The 17061-nt window shown below is 47.5% G+C and overlaps 1 protein-coding gene across 3 annotated transcripts in view; it reads right to left on the bottom strand.

Moving 5' to 3' along the window:
* Positions 1-1306: 1306 nt before the first annotated feature.
* LOC146050707 (uncharacterized) overlaps positions 1307-17061 on the bottom strand; it is a 52863-nt gene continuing 37108 nt past the window's right edge. For all 3 annotated transcript variants that reach the window (XM_083167860.1, XM_083167862.1, XM_083167861.1), the window contains one exon: positions 1307-8547. In XM_083167860.1, the coding sequence (XP_083023986.1) occupies positions 3824-5491 (1668 nt within the window). In that variant the 5' untranslated portion in view covers positions 5492-8547 and the 3' untranslated portion in view covers positions 1307-3823. The remainder of the gene's footprint in view (positions 8548-17061) is intronic.

Genomic DNA, 17061 nt, shown 5'->3' with positions numbered 1-17061 from the left:
AACACAGAAAGAAAACAAAGACATATATGCATAGCTGTGAACCTTTTGCTTGGAGTCCTTCCATCATCTCTACCAGGGGACTTTTATTTTGCTCTGCTCTTAGACCTTTGTTCGCTCAGGTTGCTCGACCTTGGCTGCTTCTCAGTGTTCCCGAAACAATGCTTCTAGCGACACTTCTTCTCTCTCGCTCTCTGCACACTGGGACTCTGGGTTACTGGCTTTCTTGCAGTGGGACGAATGTATCCAAGTCTCTCTCTCTGCGACTTTAATTGATGTAGTGCTGGTCAACAAAACTTGGTACGGTCCTTCCCAACGGTCTATCAAACAACCTGAGCGTAAAAAATTTCGGATCATAACAAAGTCTCCTGGTTTAAGATTATGACAATTCTCTGTAGGCATATCAGGGTTCAGTAATTTCAGCTGCTTTTGTTGCTCCCTTAGCTGTTTGTTTAGCTTTAGGAGATACTGTACAGTTAGCTCATTGTTACATTTGAGATCATCCTGTGGGTCTATCATGATGTGTGGCTGCCGACCAAACAATATCTCGAAGGGGGACAAGTTGAGCGGAGTCCTGGGAGTGGTCCTAATGCTATACAACACAATAGGCAGTGCCTCTGGCCATAACAACCCTGTTTCAGCCATCACTTTACCCAATTTGTTCTTAATAGTACCATTCATTCTCTCAACTTTGGCGCTCGCCTGGGGACGATATGGAGTATGAAGTTTACTATTAATCCCCAGGAGTTTACACATGATTTGGAAGACCTCTCCTGTGAAGTGAGTGCCTCTGTCACTCTCAATGACCTTTGGGATACCATACCTACAGACAAACTCCTGACATATTTTCTTTGCTGTAAAGGTAGCAGTGTTGGAGGCAGCGGGGAAAGCCTCCACCCAACTGGAAAACATGTCAACACAAACTAATACATATTTCAAATTTCTACAGGGTGGTAACTGTATGAAGTCGATTTGTATTACCTGGAAAGGGCCTTCTGTAGGAGGGATGTGGGATGGCTCTGTTGGGATGGCTTTTCCAACGTTCTTCCTCAAACAGGTGAGGCATGACATTGCCACTCTACCTGCTTGAGAAGCGAACCCTGGTGCACACCAGTAGGCCTTTACCAGCTTGCACATACCTTCCTTCCCAAGATTTGTCAGCCCATGGGCCGCCTCGGCTAGACTAGGAAGGTATGCTCTGGGGGCCACTGGTTTCCCGTGTCCATCTCTCCAAAGTCCGGTAGACTCTTGGCCACATCCCTTCGACTTCCATACTGCTCTTTCCTGTGGGGAACACAAATTCTGCATGTCTATCAGTTTGGATGTGGATACTATGTTCAGTGTACAAAGGTTGGTAGGATGGGTGAAAATATTTACAGGGCATGCGGCCCTTTTCGCTGCCTCATCAGCGCGGCTGTTACCAAGTGACACCGGGTCCTTCTCTGATGTGTGAGCTTTGCACTTGATAACAGCCACTCTGTCTGGAAGCTGAATAGCTCCCAGAAGTCTCCTAATATATGTCGCATGCGCCACTGGTGTGCCAGCCGCCGTCATGAAATTTCGGAGGCGCCATAGGGCTCCAAAATCATGGACTACTCCGAAAGCATATCTGGAGTCGGTATATATGTTGACTGATTTTCCTTGGGCCAGTTCACATGCTCTGGTCAGTGCCACCAGTTCCGCTACTTGTGCTGAGTGAGGTGGTCCCAAGGGTTCAGCTTCCACAATACCTTCTCCATCTACTACTGCGTAACCTGTGCACAGCTCTCCCGTGTCCGTCTGTCTATGACAGCTACCATCTGTGAATAAGGTTATGTCTACCTCACTTAATGGGCTGTCGCTTATGTCAGGACGTGCTGTGAAGGTCTGATTCAGGTAGGACATGCAATCATGTTTGTCCTCACTCTCACTAAACTCTGCTTTACCATATTCAGCAACATTCCCATCACCCTCCACCCTTTGTGCCTTGGAAGGCACATGAGGAAGGAATGTGGCTGGGTTTAGTGTGTTGTATCTTTTGATGGTAATATTTACTGGGGCCATCAGCGCCAGTTCCCACTTAGTGAACCGTGCTGAGGACACATGACGTGTTTGGGCAGAATTTAGGAGGGCAGAGACAGCATGGGGAGCATGAACAGTTAAATCGTGTCCCAACACTACGTCCTCACTCTTACTTACTAGTTGTGCTATTGCAGCCACACTTCGTAAGCAAGTTGGGAGTGAGCGTGCTACTGTGTCCAGCTGGCCACTGTAGTACGCTATTGGTCGGTTGGCATCACCATGTTTTTGTACAAGCACTCCTGCCGCACACCCACCTGATTCAGTTCCGTACAGTTCAAAGGGTTTTCCATAATCTGGCATTCCCAGTGCTGGGGCCTTTGTTAGGCTCACCTTTAGTTCCTCGAAAGCCAGTTCAGATTCCTCAGTATGAGAGACCCGATCAGGCTTAGTTGAGGAAACCATCTCTTGCAGTGGTAATGCCAGAATAGAGAATCCTGGGATCCAATTGCGACAGTATCCACACATGCCTAGGAACGTACGGATCTGATGCTGGGTCTGTGGCAGTACCATGTTCTGAATCGCTTGGATTCTGTCGTCGGTGAGGTGTCTCAGCCCTTGGGTGAGGCAGTGGCCCAGATACTTAACCCTGGTCTGGCATAATTGCAGCTTATCCTTAGATACTTTATGTCCTGTCTTCTGAGAGATGCATCAGTAGCTGTCTAGTGTCATCCACTGATGACTCCAGTGACCCAGAACACAACAACAAGTCATCGACATATTGTATCAGTATCGAACCACTCATGGGTTGAAAGGATTGTAAACAATCATGCAAGGCCTGGGAGAAGATGCTGGGGCTGTCTATGAACCCTTGGGGTAGTCGTGTCCAGGTATACTGTACTCCTCTGTAAGTAAAAGCGAACAGATACTGGCTGTCAGGATGCAAAGGGACGGAGAAGAATGCTGAACACAAATCAATGACTGTGAAATGAGTACAATGAGGTGGGATTTGCATTAGGATGACAGCTGGGTTTGGCACTACGGGGAATTGGCTCTCAACTACCTTGTTTACCCCTCTTAAATCCTGCACTAGTCTGTAGCCCCTCCCCCCGCTCTTTTTCACAGGAAAGATGGGACTATTGGCCGTGCTGGAAGTTCTAACTAGGATTTCCTGTTGGAGCAATCGTTGGATCACTGGAAATATTCCTAGCTCAACTTCAGGTTTTAAAGGGTATTGCGGTATTTTTGGGGCTATCCTGCCTTCTTTTAAGCGGATTTCTACTGGAGCTACATTTGCCATTAGCCCAGCGTCCTGTCCATCTTTAGTCCAAAGGGAACTCGGTATTTGTGCTGTAATTTCAGCTACCCTAGATGGATTTGATTCTACAACAGTGGAATACAACATTAGCCTCTGAGGACTGTCCAGCATATCTTGCACTTCTTGTGTAAGATTTTTAGGAGTATCTAGGAATACCCCATCGGGAGTACAATAGATGACACATCCCATTTTACATAGTAAATCTCTACCCAGGAGGTTAGTCGGGGCCGCTGCAGCCAACAGAAAAGAGTGTTTGGTATGCAGAGGCCCGATTGTAACCTCCGCTGGTTTCGTCAGTGGGTAATGTTGTATTTTTCCTGTTACCCCAATTGCCGCTACTGATTGGTTAGTGAAACCCAAGTGAAGAGGAGTGTTGAGAACAGATCTGGCCGCCCCTGTATCAACCAAAAAGGTTTGCCTTACTCCAGCTATATCAACCTTCACCTGAGGTTCCTCTCCAAGGTGTTGTGTTAGTCTAACTGGCTGTAGGATACAGGTGTGACCTGTTTCCTATGGTCTGACCTGGGTTGCTCTTAGCACAGTGTCAGCCATCAGATGGGGAGGAGGCATGTTGCGTGACCTGTCTGTCTCCTCCCATTGTCTAGGGGCTGGGTATCTCCGTGTCTCACCTTTGTGAGATTCCCATTCTCGCTTATGTGTCTGATAATTCCTGTGGTTTCCTAACCTACAATGAGCTGCAATGTGTCCCTCCTGATTGCAGTTGTAACAGATAACTGGCTTTCTACCTGTGTCCCTGGTGTTTCGTTGGTATGCAGCTTTGTTTGGGGCATTAGTAAGGGCTTGGATGCTAACCATCATCAGTTTGTCAGTTTGCAGTTCTCTGCGTTTCTTGATGTTACGGTCGTGGTCTACAGCAGATTCCCGTAGGGCATCCACTGTCATTCCACGCCAATTTGGAAAAGAAGTTTGGACTCTGGCTCTCAGGTTTTCGTTAAGCCCTTCCACCAGCACAGAGACAATCAGCTCCCTCAGGTGGGGATCGTCCTTAGGCTCGGAGACACCAGTGTACTTTGATACCGCCATCAAACCCCGGTTGAAATATTCGCTAGCTACTTCACCATCTTGTTGTTTGATAGTGAATATCTTGCTATATTCCACTGCTGCAGGAAAATACACTCCCAACTGTAAGTTAATCAGGCGTATATTCTCCTGGTTGATCTCATCATTTATCTCCTTGTCCACTTTCAATCCACTATCCTGAATGAATTTCGGGATGTCAATGTGAGTGGGGAGACAGGCCCTCAACATGATTCTCCAATCCTTGTTGGTGGGCTCATCAGAGTTTCCCAGATCCCTTACAAATTTCCGGCACGATGCTAGATCTTTCCTTGGGTCAGGGAAATCTGTAATGATGGACCGCAGCTCTAACCGTGTCCATGGGTTTAGCATGGTCATCTTTCTGGTAGGTATCACACCCTCTCTGTCTGCCTTACCATAGGGAACCTCCAGTGTGCGTACAGGGTATGTTTGTACCACATTCGCATTACTGGGACCTGCTTGGGAGTCATTTGTGTCTGTGCTGTGTGGTGCATCATTACCTGAGTCCAATACTATGCTGTTGGCATCAGCCGTCTCCTCCTCCTGTGCTGGGGCCTCAACAGCGGGTTGAGCTTTTCCCTCAATCATATTAATTGCATGAGAGACGGCCAGTGCCAACAGCTGCTCGTTTTCCTCTCGGGTTTCCTTGTAAGGGGATAAGACAGGGTACAGGTTAGCAACGGATACATTATTACTTATTCCTTTCTTATGAGTCATTATCCCCTTCGGCACATATGGGGGTGGGGGAGCTGATTCTATTATGGCAGCGGTTGCATTTATATTTTGGCTGATTGTGTCAGGTATTGCCAGACCTCTGCTTCCCCATTGTTCCTGTCCTTCCTTCTGCCACAATTTAAGAATCTCTATATGCTTCACTCTCTCCTTACGACTGGAGAGTAGGCATATTTCATCTTTTACTGCCGATAAGATTTCTGGATCGAAGCTACCAACACTGGGAAATTCTAACTTGCTGCCTTGTGTCATTTTTCTCCATTTATTTTGGTAAACAACTGCGAGTTCACCGTGCTTCCTGCACATAATAAAAGCAGCCGATCCTTTTGGCCGGCTTGCTTCCTCCCTAACATGCACGTTATCACAGCGTGACCCGTTATTACCCATAATTACAGGAATAAACGTTCACAGCTTAATAGATATCGGTGGGTTATTACTTATCTGAGAGCTCCCCAACCACTAACTTCTCCACACAGCGACACTACAACGCAATCAAGCGAAGAGCCCACAATGCGAGGTAACGTACTCAATCACCAAGTCTTTCAACTAGCAGCGAACTTCTAGCCAACTTGCTTGGCGCGGCACAATTTTTCCAGGGTATAACAAACTTGTTTTCCTATACCCCCAAAAATCGGATTTCTAAAGTAGCTAATCGGAAACAAGTGCGTTCCGATATATCTTCTTGTACCCTCCTAGCGGAATCAATTCCACTGAAGGGGCAGTTCCTATGGGCACGTCGTCACGTGAACCCTAACCCTGTCCTACCTGGACTGTCCTACACTGGACTACACTGCGCTTGAGTCGTGTCGTCACACACCCGTTCGCCTCAGTTATTTTTCACACTGGGCGCTGGTTACACCTTGGTCTTATGCATATATTTGAAATATTTCTGTACAGAAAGTTTTCCCAGGCCGGTAGCTTTTCACTAGATACTTATGCAGGTATAAATCCCTTATAATACGCTATAGGAATCTATTAAAATAATGCTTGAGTTGCTTGCTTATGAGAAAATGAACAAAAAGAAAAAAAACTTATTTTCTCTTTATTTAATCACCACCTTATCCACAGTATATTGCTATACTGTTTAAATAAAGCTAGTGGTTCAATACTGTTCACCTTTGAGTTCCTATGTGTGCTGCATGTGCAGTACCAATGAACAGTCACGTGTGTACATGCGCTGTTCACAGGCCGCCGGTGAATCGGCCACCCACGTGTTCTATAGTGTATTTGCAAGGTTGCACTCGGGTTTCGCTATACGCAGTAATTGCGCTTAAATGTGGAATAAATCCCTTAACTCCGTCCGAAAGTTACGTATCAAGATGCGAAATAAATCCCGCACTTAATCCGTAAATCACGTACAAAGATGCGAAAATTTCCCGATATGGGCACGTGCGCGCGCACCTTGCGTAATACACAATAGACGCTTTACGTTACTGCAAAAGGCCCAGGACTTGTCGCCACGTGGCGGAGTCCCTGTTTTTGCGGTAACTAACAATAAACAATTATAGTTTTGCACAGAGGGGATCCTCTATGTACTATAATAAACACAGATTCCACGTGTGCGAACCTTATCGCACGTGGTACATATACTGTAATGAACAAGCAACTCAAGACACTATACCCCGTTAAACTACTTGTGGCAGGCAGAAGTACAGTTTACTAAACACTTAATATATGTTTTAAAACACGTGGCTTTCACTTATTGTACTCCGGGTTCAGCGCTAGCACTTCCCGAACCCCGCACCGCCGCGGACCCGGCCTATCCAGCAATGGAAACAAATAAATACTTCCACCCTTTTGCTGGTATAGGTCGGGTCGCACGCCTGGTACTGAGTTCTGGACTGTGGAGCGGACGGACGAGCCCTCAATTGTTAATGGTGATTAAAATATAACCAGAGTGACAATAAGTGAAAAGCGTTGATTACGTAATAAGTCCGCAACCAACGTACCCTTTATACCTAGCTACGTGTGAACAAAGCGTAGCGCAGCGTAGCGTACCTTTTATTGTATTATGTATACCAAGAACCAATACCTTAATCAGAGATTCCTTCGCAGTACTTTGTCTCTAATCTGCGAATATACCTTATCGGACTGTGTCCGCAATATACCTTATCGCTATTATGCGAATAAACAGACAACGACCACTGTATAGAAATATGGAGATAAGAGCTCCGTAAAAAGGTTGTATTTGAGTCCCTAATGGACAAAAGGGGGTTACAGAAATAAGAATAAACAGGTATAACAAGTAATACAATATACTAACAATGAACGCTAAACAGACTCTGCTAAGGGGAAAGAATACAGATACAAGACACAACCAGCCAACTATACAATAAGTATAAATACCGTTAATGCAACCGTTACCGTTCTCATCAAATATGCGAAGTGTAGTCCGGTCAGAGCTCACTATCGTTCAGGGATGAACTATAGTCCGGTGGTCAGGTCAGGGAAAGGTAGATGTGCCGAAGAGACTTTGGCTGCTCTGGGTCGCCTATCTTATAGGGTCAGAAAGGGGAGGTCAAAGGCCATTCTCATTGGTCAGAGATCATATGTCCGGTCCACTGTGATTGGAGGTTAGACGCTGTACCTGGTCTGACCAGGTGCAGGGGAGTGAACTTTAAGAGTCCTTTGTTTGGTGGTTTCGGCGTCAGCAGGGATAAGAACTGGTTTCATCTAGTTTCCTTTGTTAACTACTTTCAACAGAAACTGTCTCTGAGTTATGGATTATGTCCATAACTATCGGGCAGTGTACATTGTGAAATATTCGCAATGACCGGAATACTTCGCATAATGAGCTGAACGGAACGGTACTAAACACGATACAGATAGATGTATGCAGGGCTAACTAAGCTATGTGTGGCGTTCTAAACCTTTAACTATATTTTACTTAGGGTCAGTATGTATTTATGAATTTATGTGTGATAGTATGGCTACTCTTCTGGTCCACTTTGCCACGCATACTCGGGTATGGAAACTTTATTTGCGCAACTCTGCGAACCAAAATGGCGGCCATACTATCCTAAAATGGCGTGTGTGTAACTCGACTTCCATAGTCCCTATAGATTGTAAGCTTGCAGCAGGGCCCTCCTACCTCCAAGTCTGTCTGTTGTTACCCAGTTTGTTTTATTACTGTCTACTATTGTAAAGCGCAAGGAATCTATAAGAAACTGAAACATTTCCCCATCGCTACTTCATATTGGGAGGCTGCATTCTCTCTGCCCATCTTCTCGGTTACATCTGTGACAGACACCTTTCTGGATGGGACTTCCTGATGCCCCCTCTGCTGCAGGTGCCCAGTCTGGATTTGGATAGGGGCACTCTGAATGTCAGTCATCACCATTTTCTTACAGCACAATGAATATACAGATGTCTGGTATTCACCGCTGCAGAGTTATTTTGAGTCTCTGTAACCGCGTCGTAAGACAATTCACACCGCGGATGAGCTGTAGGGGAAAAGAAGAAAAAATAAATTCACCTATAAAGAAGTAATGTCAAAACCTTGTCTTTTGAGGTACTTTTTTTAATTGACGAAACTCAATTTTTCTTCCCAAAAAAAGGTTTTGTTTGACGTCTGTTTCATGTCTACCCTCGCTCACCTCTCGCCGCTCCGATGTCCTGGAATGGATTCTTACAGCTTGTAGCTTAAGTAGAAACCAATCATTCAGAACTATATCAAAGGCTGTCCTGGACACAGACTAAGTCAGAACACATGTATCCCGCTCCCAGCCAGTCTGAGATCTCTCTCACTATGACAGATGTTCATGCAATCGCCCACTTCAGGCAACGCACTCACAGTCGACACCTCTCGTCTGGAACACCCTGGCTCCCCTGCTTCCCCCCGGCTTCTTACGGGAAGGGGGTACTTGGCGGAAACTTGAGAAATGGCTGACTCACTGTGGGACGGATCGCGCAGCAGAGATGAATTGGGTAGTGATAGAGTATTATAACATCCATGCTCTAAGTTATAATGTGATATGGAAAATCCCTAGAAAGTTCTCAAAACGTCTGAAATGCTCGTCAGGTTGATGAATGGGCAGAGTACTATGAGACTGGACAACTTTTTTTTTCCCGAGTCTACAAGGGATGTGTTCCAAACATTTTAAACAGAAAGAGTGAATTTGCCCATAGTGACCAGATTCTAGACATCATTATTCTAGTATGTTCTATACAATGATACAATCTGAGGGTTGCTAGCCCTACTAGTTCTCTGTAGACCTAAAAGAGGTCTAAAATGACAGTATTATGGAATAACTCTACTGGTGGAAATCCCCCACCTATTCATTAGATTGTCCATTCATTGATCACGCTTCCAGTTGCCATTGACAACAGCACATAACCCCACCAGTTGGGATTTGCTCTTTAAATTAAGTGAACCGTTCTACAATCTGGTTGGGATCCGATGCAGCCCAGATGGCTGTCTTAGGAGTCTGACCTCAAATGCACTATCATGGTACATAATTCACCATTTACTGTACTAATAGACCAGGTTTAATCAGTCCACGACTAATGCAATACAGCGTAAATAGATTACATGTTGTCTTGCTATTAATGGCGGGCCAATGACATGATGCAATACTATGTGACCAGCAGTCACCTGATTGAGTTTCAGATACCTAGGATGAGGCCATACTCTACAACGATTGGTCTCCTTGGCCAATAACACTGACCAACCAAGGACGACAGAGGTGGCCATCCCACCATCATTTGTTTTGACTGCAGTTACATATCATAAGGAAATGTTTCATAAAATTCCTGGTTGGTCCTGATTAAATATTTGGTGAAACTGAACCATTTAGGGATTTCTTGGAGATGTAGTCAGCATCCAGGCACCCAGGATGCCGGTGGTCAGTATACCAGCTCCGTCATCACAACTGCCTTCAGAAGACCAGTGCCGGAACCCTGAAAGGATCAGGATGCCGATGCTAGAATACCATCAGCTGGCATGTCGATTGGTGAGTATTGGCGATGGGTTAGGGTCTGGCTGGCCGGGGGGAGAGGGGATTAGGTTTAGTCTCTCCTGGGGGGACTTGGGGTTAGGCTGCAAGTAGGGGAAGATTAGGGCACTTACAGTGGGGTGTGTACATTAGAGTTGGGCACTAGTGGGGAGGGTTAAGTTAGGCTGCAGGTGGGGGAATAGAGTGTGGCTGTTCTAAGGGAGGGTTGTGGGGGGGGGGGCATCGATATCCCCTCCTTCACAATACCGGTGCCGGTATTCTGACCACCTGTCAATGCGTATGTATCCCATTTCTTGCATGCAGGGAAGGATTTGATGAGCGGGGCATTGTCCTATGCTCCACTGAACCCCCCCCCAGACTAGTGCCGGCAGTTGGGGTTTGCTAAATTTTGCAAAATTGCAACTGAAGCTGAATTAGGTCCTTGGTCCGCAGCTGTGCAGTGTTAAATCAACATTTTGTAATTGGTAACTCTGTCCCCATACTCCCCCAAACCTGAGTAATCTGTTCCATACTCCCCCAAAACCTATGTAATCTGCCCCACACTCCCTCAAACCTGAGTAATCTGTTCCATACTCCCCCAAACCTAGGTAATCTGCCCCCATACTCCTCCAAAACTGTATAATCTGTCCCCTATACTCCCCCAAACCTGTATAATCTGTCCCCTATACTCCCCCAAACCTGTATAATCTGCCCCCATACCCCCCAAACCTAGATAATCTGCCTCCATACTCCCCCAAACCTGTATAATCTGTCCCCAATACTCCCCCAAACCTGGGTACTCTGCCCCTATACTCCCAAAAACCTATGTCATCTGCCCCACACTCCCTCAAACCTGAATAATCTGTTCCATACTCCCCCAAACCTGTATAATCTGTCCCCTATACTCCCCCAAACCTGTATAATCTGCCCCCATACTCCCCCAAACCTAGGTAATCTGCCCCCATACTCCCCCAAACCTAGATAATCTGCCTCCATACTCCCCCAAACCTGTATAATCTGTCCCCTATACTCCCCCAAACCTAGGTAATCTGCCCCCATACTCCCCCAAACCTGTATAATCTGTCCCCTTTACTCCCTTAAACCTGGGTAATCTGCCCCCCCCCCCCCCCATACTCAGTTATTTTAAAGTAACAATGTTCCGTGATCCACGTATGTTCTTTTCCATTGTTCTGTTAGACATTCAGCAAGTGTAAGGTCTACAGGGCCAGGCGCCGTCTTCCTCTGATATATATCATGACCGCAGCCCCGTCGGGTTATACCCTTCACAGCATGAAAGCACTTAAAACTTTATAGGAGAAGGAAATAAAATGAAATGTCAAGGACGAAAGCTACAGAGATGTGCAGATAAGGTGCCCAGCGGCCCCCACCTGTGTGGAGGTGCTAATGACGGCAGTGGAATTATATATACAGTATATATATATATATATATAGAAGTCCAAGAACAAGGCACTCACCAGACTTTTTCAAATGCAAAAGTGCTTTTTATTCCTTAAAATGACTGCATAATTCCAACGTTTCGGACCTCCTCAGGGCCCTTAGTCATGGCACAGTCCATCAGTAGAGACCCAAGTAGCAGATGGGTCTCTACTGATGGACTGTGCCATGACTAAGGGCCCTGAGGAGGTCCGAAACGTTGGAATTATGCAGTCATTTTAAGGAATAAAAAGCACTTTTGCATTTGAAAAAGTCTGGTGAGTGCCTTGTTCTTGGACTTCTATACAAGCCGTTCTGGCATCTACACGTAGCACCCCAGCGACAATTACAAGGATTTACTGTGAGTGCACTGGGAAGAGACACTTATATATATATATATATATATATATATATATATATATATATAGTCTATCCCATGCTGGATCGGGGCACAAGCCGCTGAGGCCTCATTTCTCTATACGGTTTAATAGGGCTTATTGCACTATCTATTCCCAGTTGGCCGCGTCCGTGTTTCACAGCTAATTGCAGATATTTCCCCTGTAATTCATCTTCATAAATTAATCTATTTTTATGCCTCTCGCAGGGCAGCGGCTGCACCTCGTGGTCTCTGTAGGCCTGGGAAGGAATATTCACAGTTTACCAGGGGCGACTGGGACATTAGAGGCTGCGGCACCTTTACATCTGCTAATATGGAGGTCAGGTGTCGCAGTGAGCGCGTTAATAGGCAGCGTCACGCAGGCACCTCCCTGGGGCTGCTGGGAAGGGGGGGTCTGTAACTGAGCACACTGACAAGAAGAGCAGCAGCTTTATCTATGTGTCTGATCAGTCACAATCCTGCTCCGCTATAATGCCGGCGGGTGTCTGAGGTATAACATGAGACACAGGTCAGAGTATGAGTTGTAGGTATCAGGGATTCAGTATGAAATCCCGGCGGTCGGGATCCCGGCGTTCAAAATCCCGACGCTGGAATCCCGACCGCCGAAATCCCGACAAGGGGGGACGTGGATCGCCCCCCCTTGCGGGCTCGCTGTGCTCGCCACGCAGCGGGCCCGGTGCCTCGCTACGCTTGGCACGCTAATTTATTCTCCCTCCAGGGGTGTCGTGGACACCCACGGAGGGAGAAACTGTCTGGATTTCGGCGGTCGGGATTCCAGCGTCGGGATTCTGAACGCCGGGATCCCGACCGCCAGGATTTAAACTGCATCCCGGTATCAGAATTTGCAAAAGGTGGAGGGATATAAAAGGGTGTATGTACTAAGCCACTGGTTCTCAAACTCGGCCCTCAGGATCCTACACAGTGCATGTTTTGCAGGTCTCCTCACACAGGGGGATATTCTGGTTCACTCTTTCTGGCAAATTCCTTCTTAGATGGACAAAACCATGTGCACTGCAGAGGGGCAGATGTAAAATGTGCAGAGAGAATTTGATTTGGGTGAGTTATTTTGGGGCAGATGTATGAAGCAGCGTTAAGTGCAAAAATGCACTTAACGCTGGTTAACTGGGGGGGATTACGTTTATGCTAATGTATTATTACTAGCGCACCTAACGTGCGCTAGTGACAGCCCGCCGAGTTACGCTCGGCGGGGCTGTCCCTGCAATCCCCCCCAGGGATTAACGGCCGGGGCGATGTATTAACAGCCTTCAAGGCGTTAATTCACCCCAGCCGCTTCGCCAGCTCAGGGCTAGCATTGTCCTATCCCCCACTGTGGGGACAACGCTAGCCCTGCTTCTGGCTCGGGCTGTGCAGGAGATCTCGCGGTGTTTGCGAGATCTCGCGCATGCCCATTAGAGCCCGACAGGGGGGATAAGCGCACTGAGCATGCGCGGGGCACCGGGGGAGCTGAAAAGGAGAGCCGTTAACACTGGGCATAACGGCTCTCCTTATCAGCTTGGGGGGGGGGGGGGGGTTAATACATTAGCAAATAACGGGTGCCTGCTTCTCCTCGTTATGCAGGAGAAGCGGGACCCGTTATTTGAGAAGCGCTAAGGGGGGGTTAGTACATCTGCCCGATTGTTTCTGTGCAGGGAAAATACTGACTGCTTTATTTTTACACTGCAATATAGATCTCACTTTGAACTAAAACCCCACCCAAATCGAATTCTCTCTGCACAAGTAACATCTACCCCACCTGCAGTGCACATGGTTTTGTCCATTTGAGAAGGAATTTGCCAGAAGAAGTGAACCAGAATGACCCCCATAATCTCAAGTGATATAATTAGTTCCACCTGTGCAGGGCCGGTGCAAGGCACCGGAGCGCCCCAGGCGAGGGGGGGTGGGGCGTCCCGGTGCCTACGGTGGGGGGGGGGGTACCTGCGGCGCTGTGTGATCTGGAGGCGGGGTCCCTGCAGTGATGCGCGCTGTCCGGCAGCCAGGCGGCGGCGTGGGAAGCGCTGATGGGTTTGAAAACTCGCCGCATGCTGATTGGCTGAATCTCAGCCAATCAGCATGCGGAATGTTTTCAAACCCAGCAGCGCTTCCCACGTCGCCGCCTGGCTGCCGGATAGCGCGCATCACTGCAGGGACCCCGCCGCCAGATCACACAGTGCTGCAGGTACCCGGCACGGACACCCCTGCAGCCTCCATGCGAGAGGCGAGGGGCGAAGTGCCGCCCTCCAGTGGCTGGCGCCCTAGGCAAATGCCTAGATTTGCCTAGTGGTGGCGCCGGCCCTGCACCTGTGCATCTTTTACAATGTGTCAATAAGTAATGAGTGCACCTGCCAGGTGATCTGGAAAACGTGAACTCTGGGATCCTAAGGATCGAGAGAACACCTGCACTAAGGGGCAGATTTATTAAGCTTGGATAAGAGATAAACTGGAGATAAAGCGGAGAAAAGGTAAAAGGAGATAAAGCACCAGCCAATCAGCTGTGTTTGAAAAAGACAGTTGGGAGTTGATTGGCTGGTGCTTTATCTCCTTTTACCTTTTCTCCACTTTATCTCCAGTTTATCTCTTTTCCAAGCTTAATAAATCTGCCCCTAAGCCTTGCCATACCTCAGAACATGACCCATTCCAGAGGGGACACCATGCTCTGCTCCCGAACTTGAACAGGTCAACGAATAAGAAAGGTGTCACCACAGATTATGGCAATTATATATTAAGAGGGACGTCCAGAAGCAGAGCAATGTGTCCCCCCTGGAGAGGGTCATGTTGGGAGGTACGAAGCAGCCATAATTTTTAAGGCATTTTTCCATGTAAATTATTGCCGCTTTAATAGAACCTGCTAGCAATCGGACGGTTTACCTCTCGGCACCCCTCGGCGAACTTGGATATATTATACATCCTGCTGTGTATTTCCGTTCTGCATGTGCCTCTCGCTGCGATAGACTCAGCTGTAAATGACGCCGTACTGCGAAGGGTTAACACCGTAGATACAATGTACATATAGGAATGTCCAGAATCTACACAATCAGACATTTGTTCTGTAAATGCTTCTCCCTTCCTGGAACCCAGCAACCTCTGTAGTGGCACAGTCAGGTGTAAGGAATGAGCAGGAGTTAATGGAGATCCTCATTACCCTTGGCTGGAGCAAACTGCACACAAATCTTATCTGCTCCAGCAAGCCCCAGTAATGGTTCTATTAAGCAGCGGCCTAATGACAGCCTGTGCATGGAGGAATGTTCTGTCTGCTCCGCGGACGGATGCATTATCTGCCAGCGCCTCTCGCCTACACCTGCAAGTCAGAGGTTCCCATTCTTCCTGGACCAGACCATATTACTCTCATCTCTTTTCACTTTTTTTTTTTTTCGGTCTGTGAGGGAAAAAAACACAGACCGCTTCATTTTTCATAAAACTTGTTCTTAGCCAGGGATGAACCTCTCCACCAATCTCACTTCACTTCTGCGTCGCTGCGCCGCCACCAGTGTCACCAACACAGCAACATTAATATTGTCTAAATTGGATATACACTGCTACCGACTGCAGGGGGCATTGCGAGGTTCAGGGCCCTGTGCCAATGAGGAAAATCACCCTTATATGATACTGTATATACGTAGTGTGCCAGGCTGGTGGGCACACAGTACATAATATATAATATAATGTGAGACGGGTATGGATCATTAGGTCACTACAATATTGGTCGACAGTCATTAGGTCAACACCATTAGGTCAACATGCATTTTAGTTGACATGAATCTAGGTCGACATGCAGGAAGGTCGACATGAGTCTAGGTCGACATGGGTTAGGTCGACAGGGTCATTAGGTCGGCAGGGTCATTAGATCGACGGTCAAAAGGTCGACATGGGGTTTTCACTTTTCTTTTGTCCTGAAGGTCAACACAGCACACATGGACACTGACATGTAGCACCGCGTCCCCTCGCATGGCTCACTGTGCTCGCCATGCTTCGGGCAAGGTGCCTCGCTATGCTCAGCACACTATTTTATTCTCCCACCACACCATAGGGGATGGTAGGGCATGAAATACCGCCTGTCGGCACATGTCGGCTAAAAAAATGTGAAAAACCCCATGTCGACATTTTTAATGTTGACCTAACCAATGTCGACCTAGACTTAGGTCAACCTTCCTGCATGTCGACCTTGACTCATAACTCATAATGCGCCCAGCGGTTCCTGTCTGCGCGCCTTAGCCCGCGCCTCTCTGTAAAACTGTAGGTAGGTAACACTGCATATAACACAGTGTAATGCAGATATACCCGTGTAATGCGCCCAGCGGTTCCTGTCTGCGCGCCTTAGCCCGCGCCTCTCTGCAATACTGTAGGTAGGTAACACTGCATATAACACACTGTAATGCAGATATACCTATGTAATGAGCCCAGCGGTTCCTGTCTGCACGCCTTAGCCCGCGCCTCTCTGTAATACTGTAGGTAGGTAACACTGCACATAACACACTGTAATGCAGATATACCCGTGTAATGCGCCCAGCGGTTCCTGTCTGCGCGCCTTAGCCCGCGCCTCTCTGCAATACTGTAGGTAGGTAACACTGCATATAACACACTGTAATGCAGATATACCCGTGTAATGCGCCCAGCGGTTCCTGTCTGCACGCCTTAGCCCGCGCCTCTCTGTAATACTGTAGGTAGGTAACACTGCATATAACACACTGTAATGCAGATATACCCGTGTAATGCGCCCAGCGGTTCCTGTCTGCGCGCCTTAGCCCGCGCCTCTCTGCAATACTGTAGGTAGGTAACACTGCATATAACACACTGTAATGCAGATATACCTATGTAATGAGCCCAGCGGTTCCTGTCTGTGCGCCTTAGCCCGCGGCTCTCTGTAATACTGTAGGTAGGTAACACTGCATATAACACAGTGTAATGCAGATATACCCGTGTAATGCGCCCAGCGGTTCCTGTCTGCACGCCTTAGCCCGCGCCTCTCTGTAATACTGTAGGTAGGTAACACTGCACATAACACACTGTAATGCAGATATACCTGTGTAATGCGCCCAGCGGTTCCTGTCTGCGCACCTTAGCCAGCGCCTCTCTGTAATACCGTAGGTAGGTAACACTGCATATAACACACTGTAATGCAGATATACCCGTGTAATGCGCCCAGTGGTTCCTGTCTGCGCGTCTTAGTCCGCGCCTCTCTGTAATACTGTAGGTAG

The sequence above is a fragment of the Crinia signifera genome, chromosome 12 (assembly GCF_055691185.1).
Source record: "Crinia signifera chromosome 12, ASM5569118v1, whole genome shotgun sequence".
Classification (NCBI taxonomy): Eukaryota; Metazoa; Chordata; class Amphibia; order Anura; family Myobatrachidae; genus Crinia; species Crinia signifera.
The sequence above is the reverse complement of the archived record's forward strand: the minus strand, read 5'-3'. Positions and strand labels throughout refer to the sequence as shown.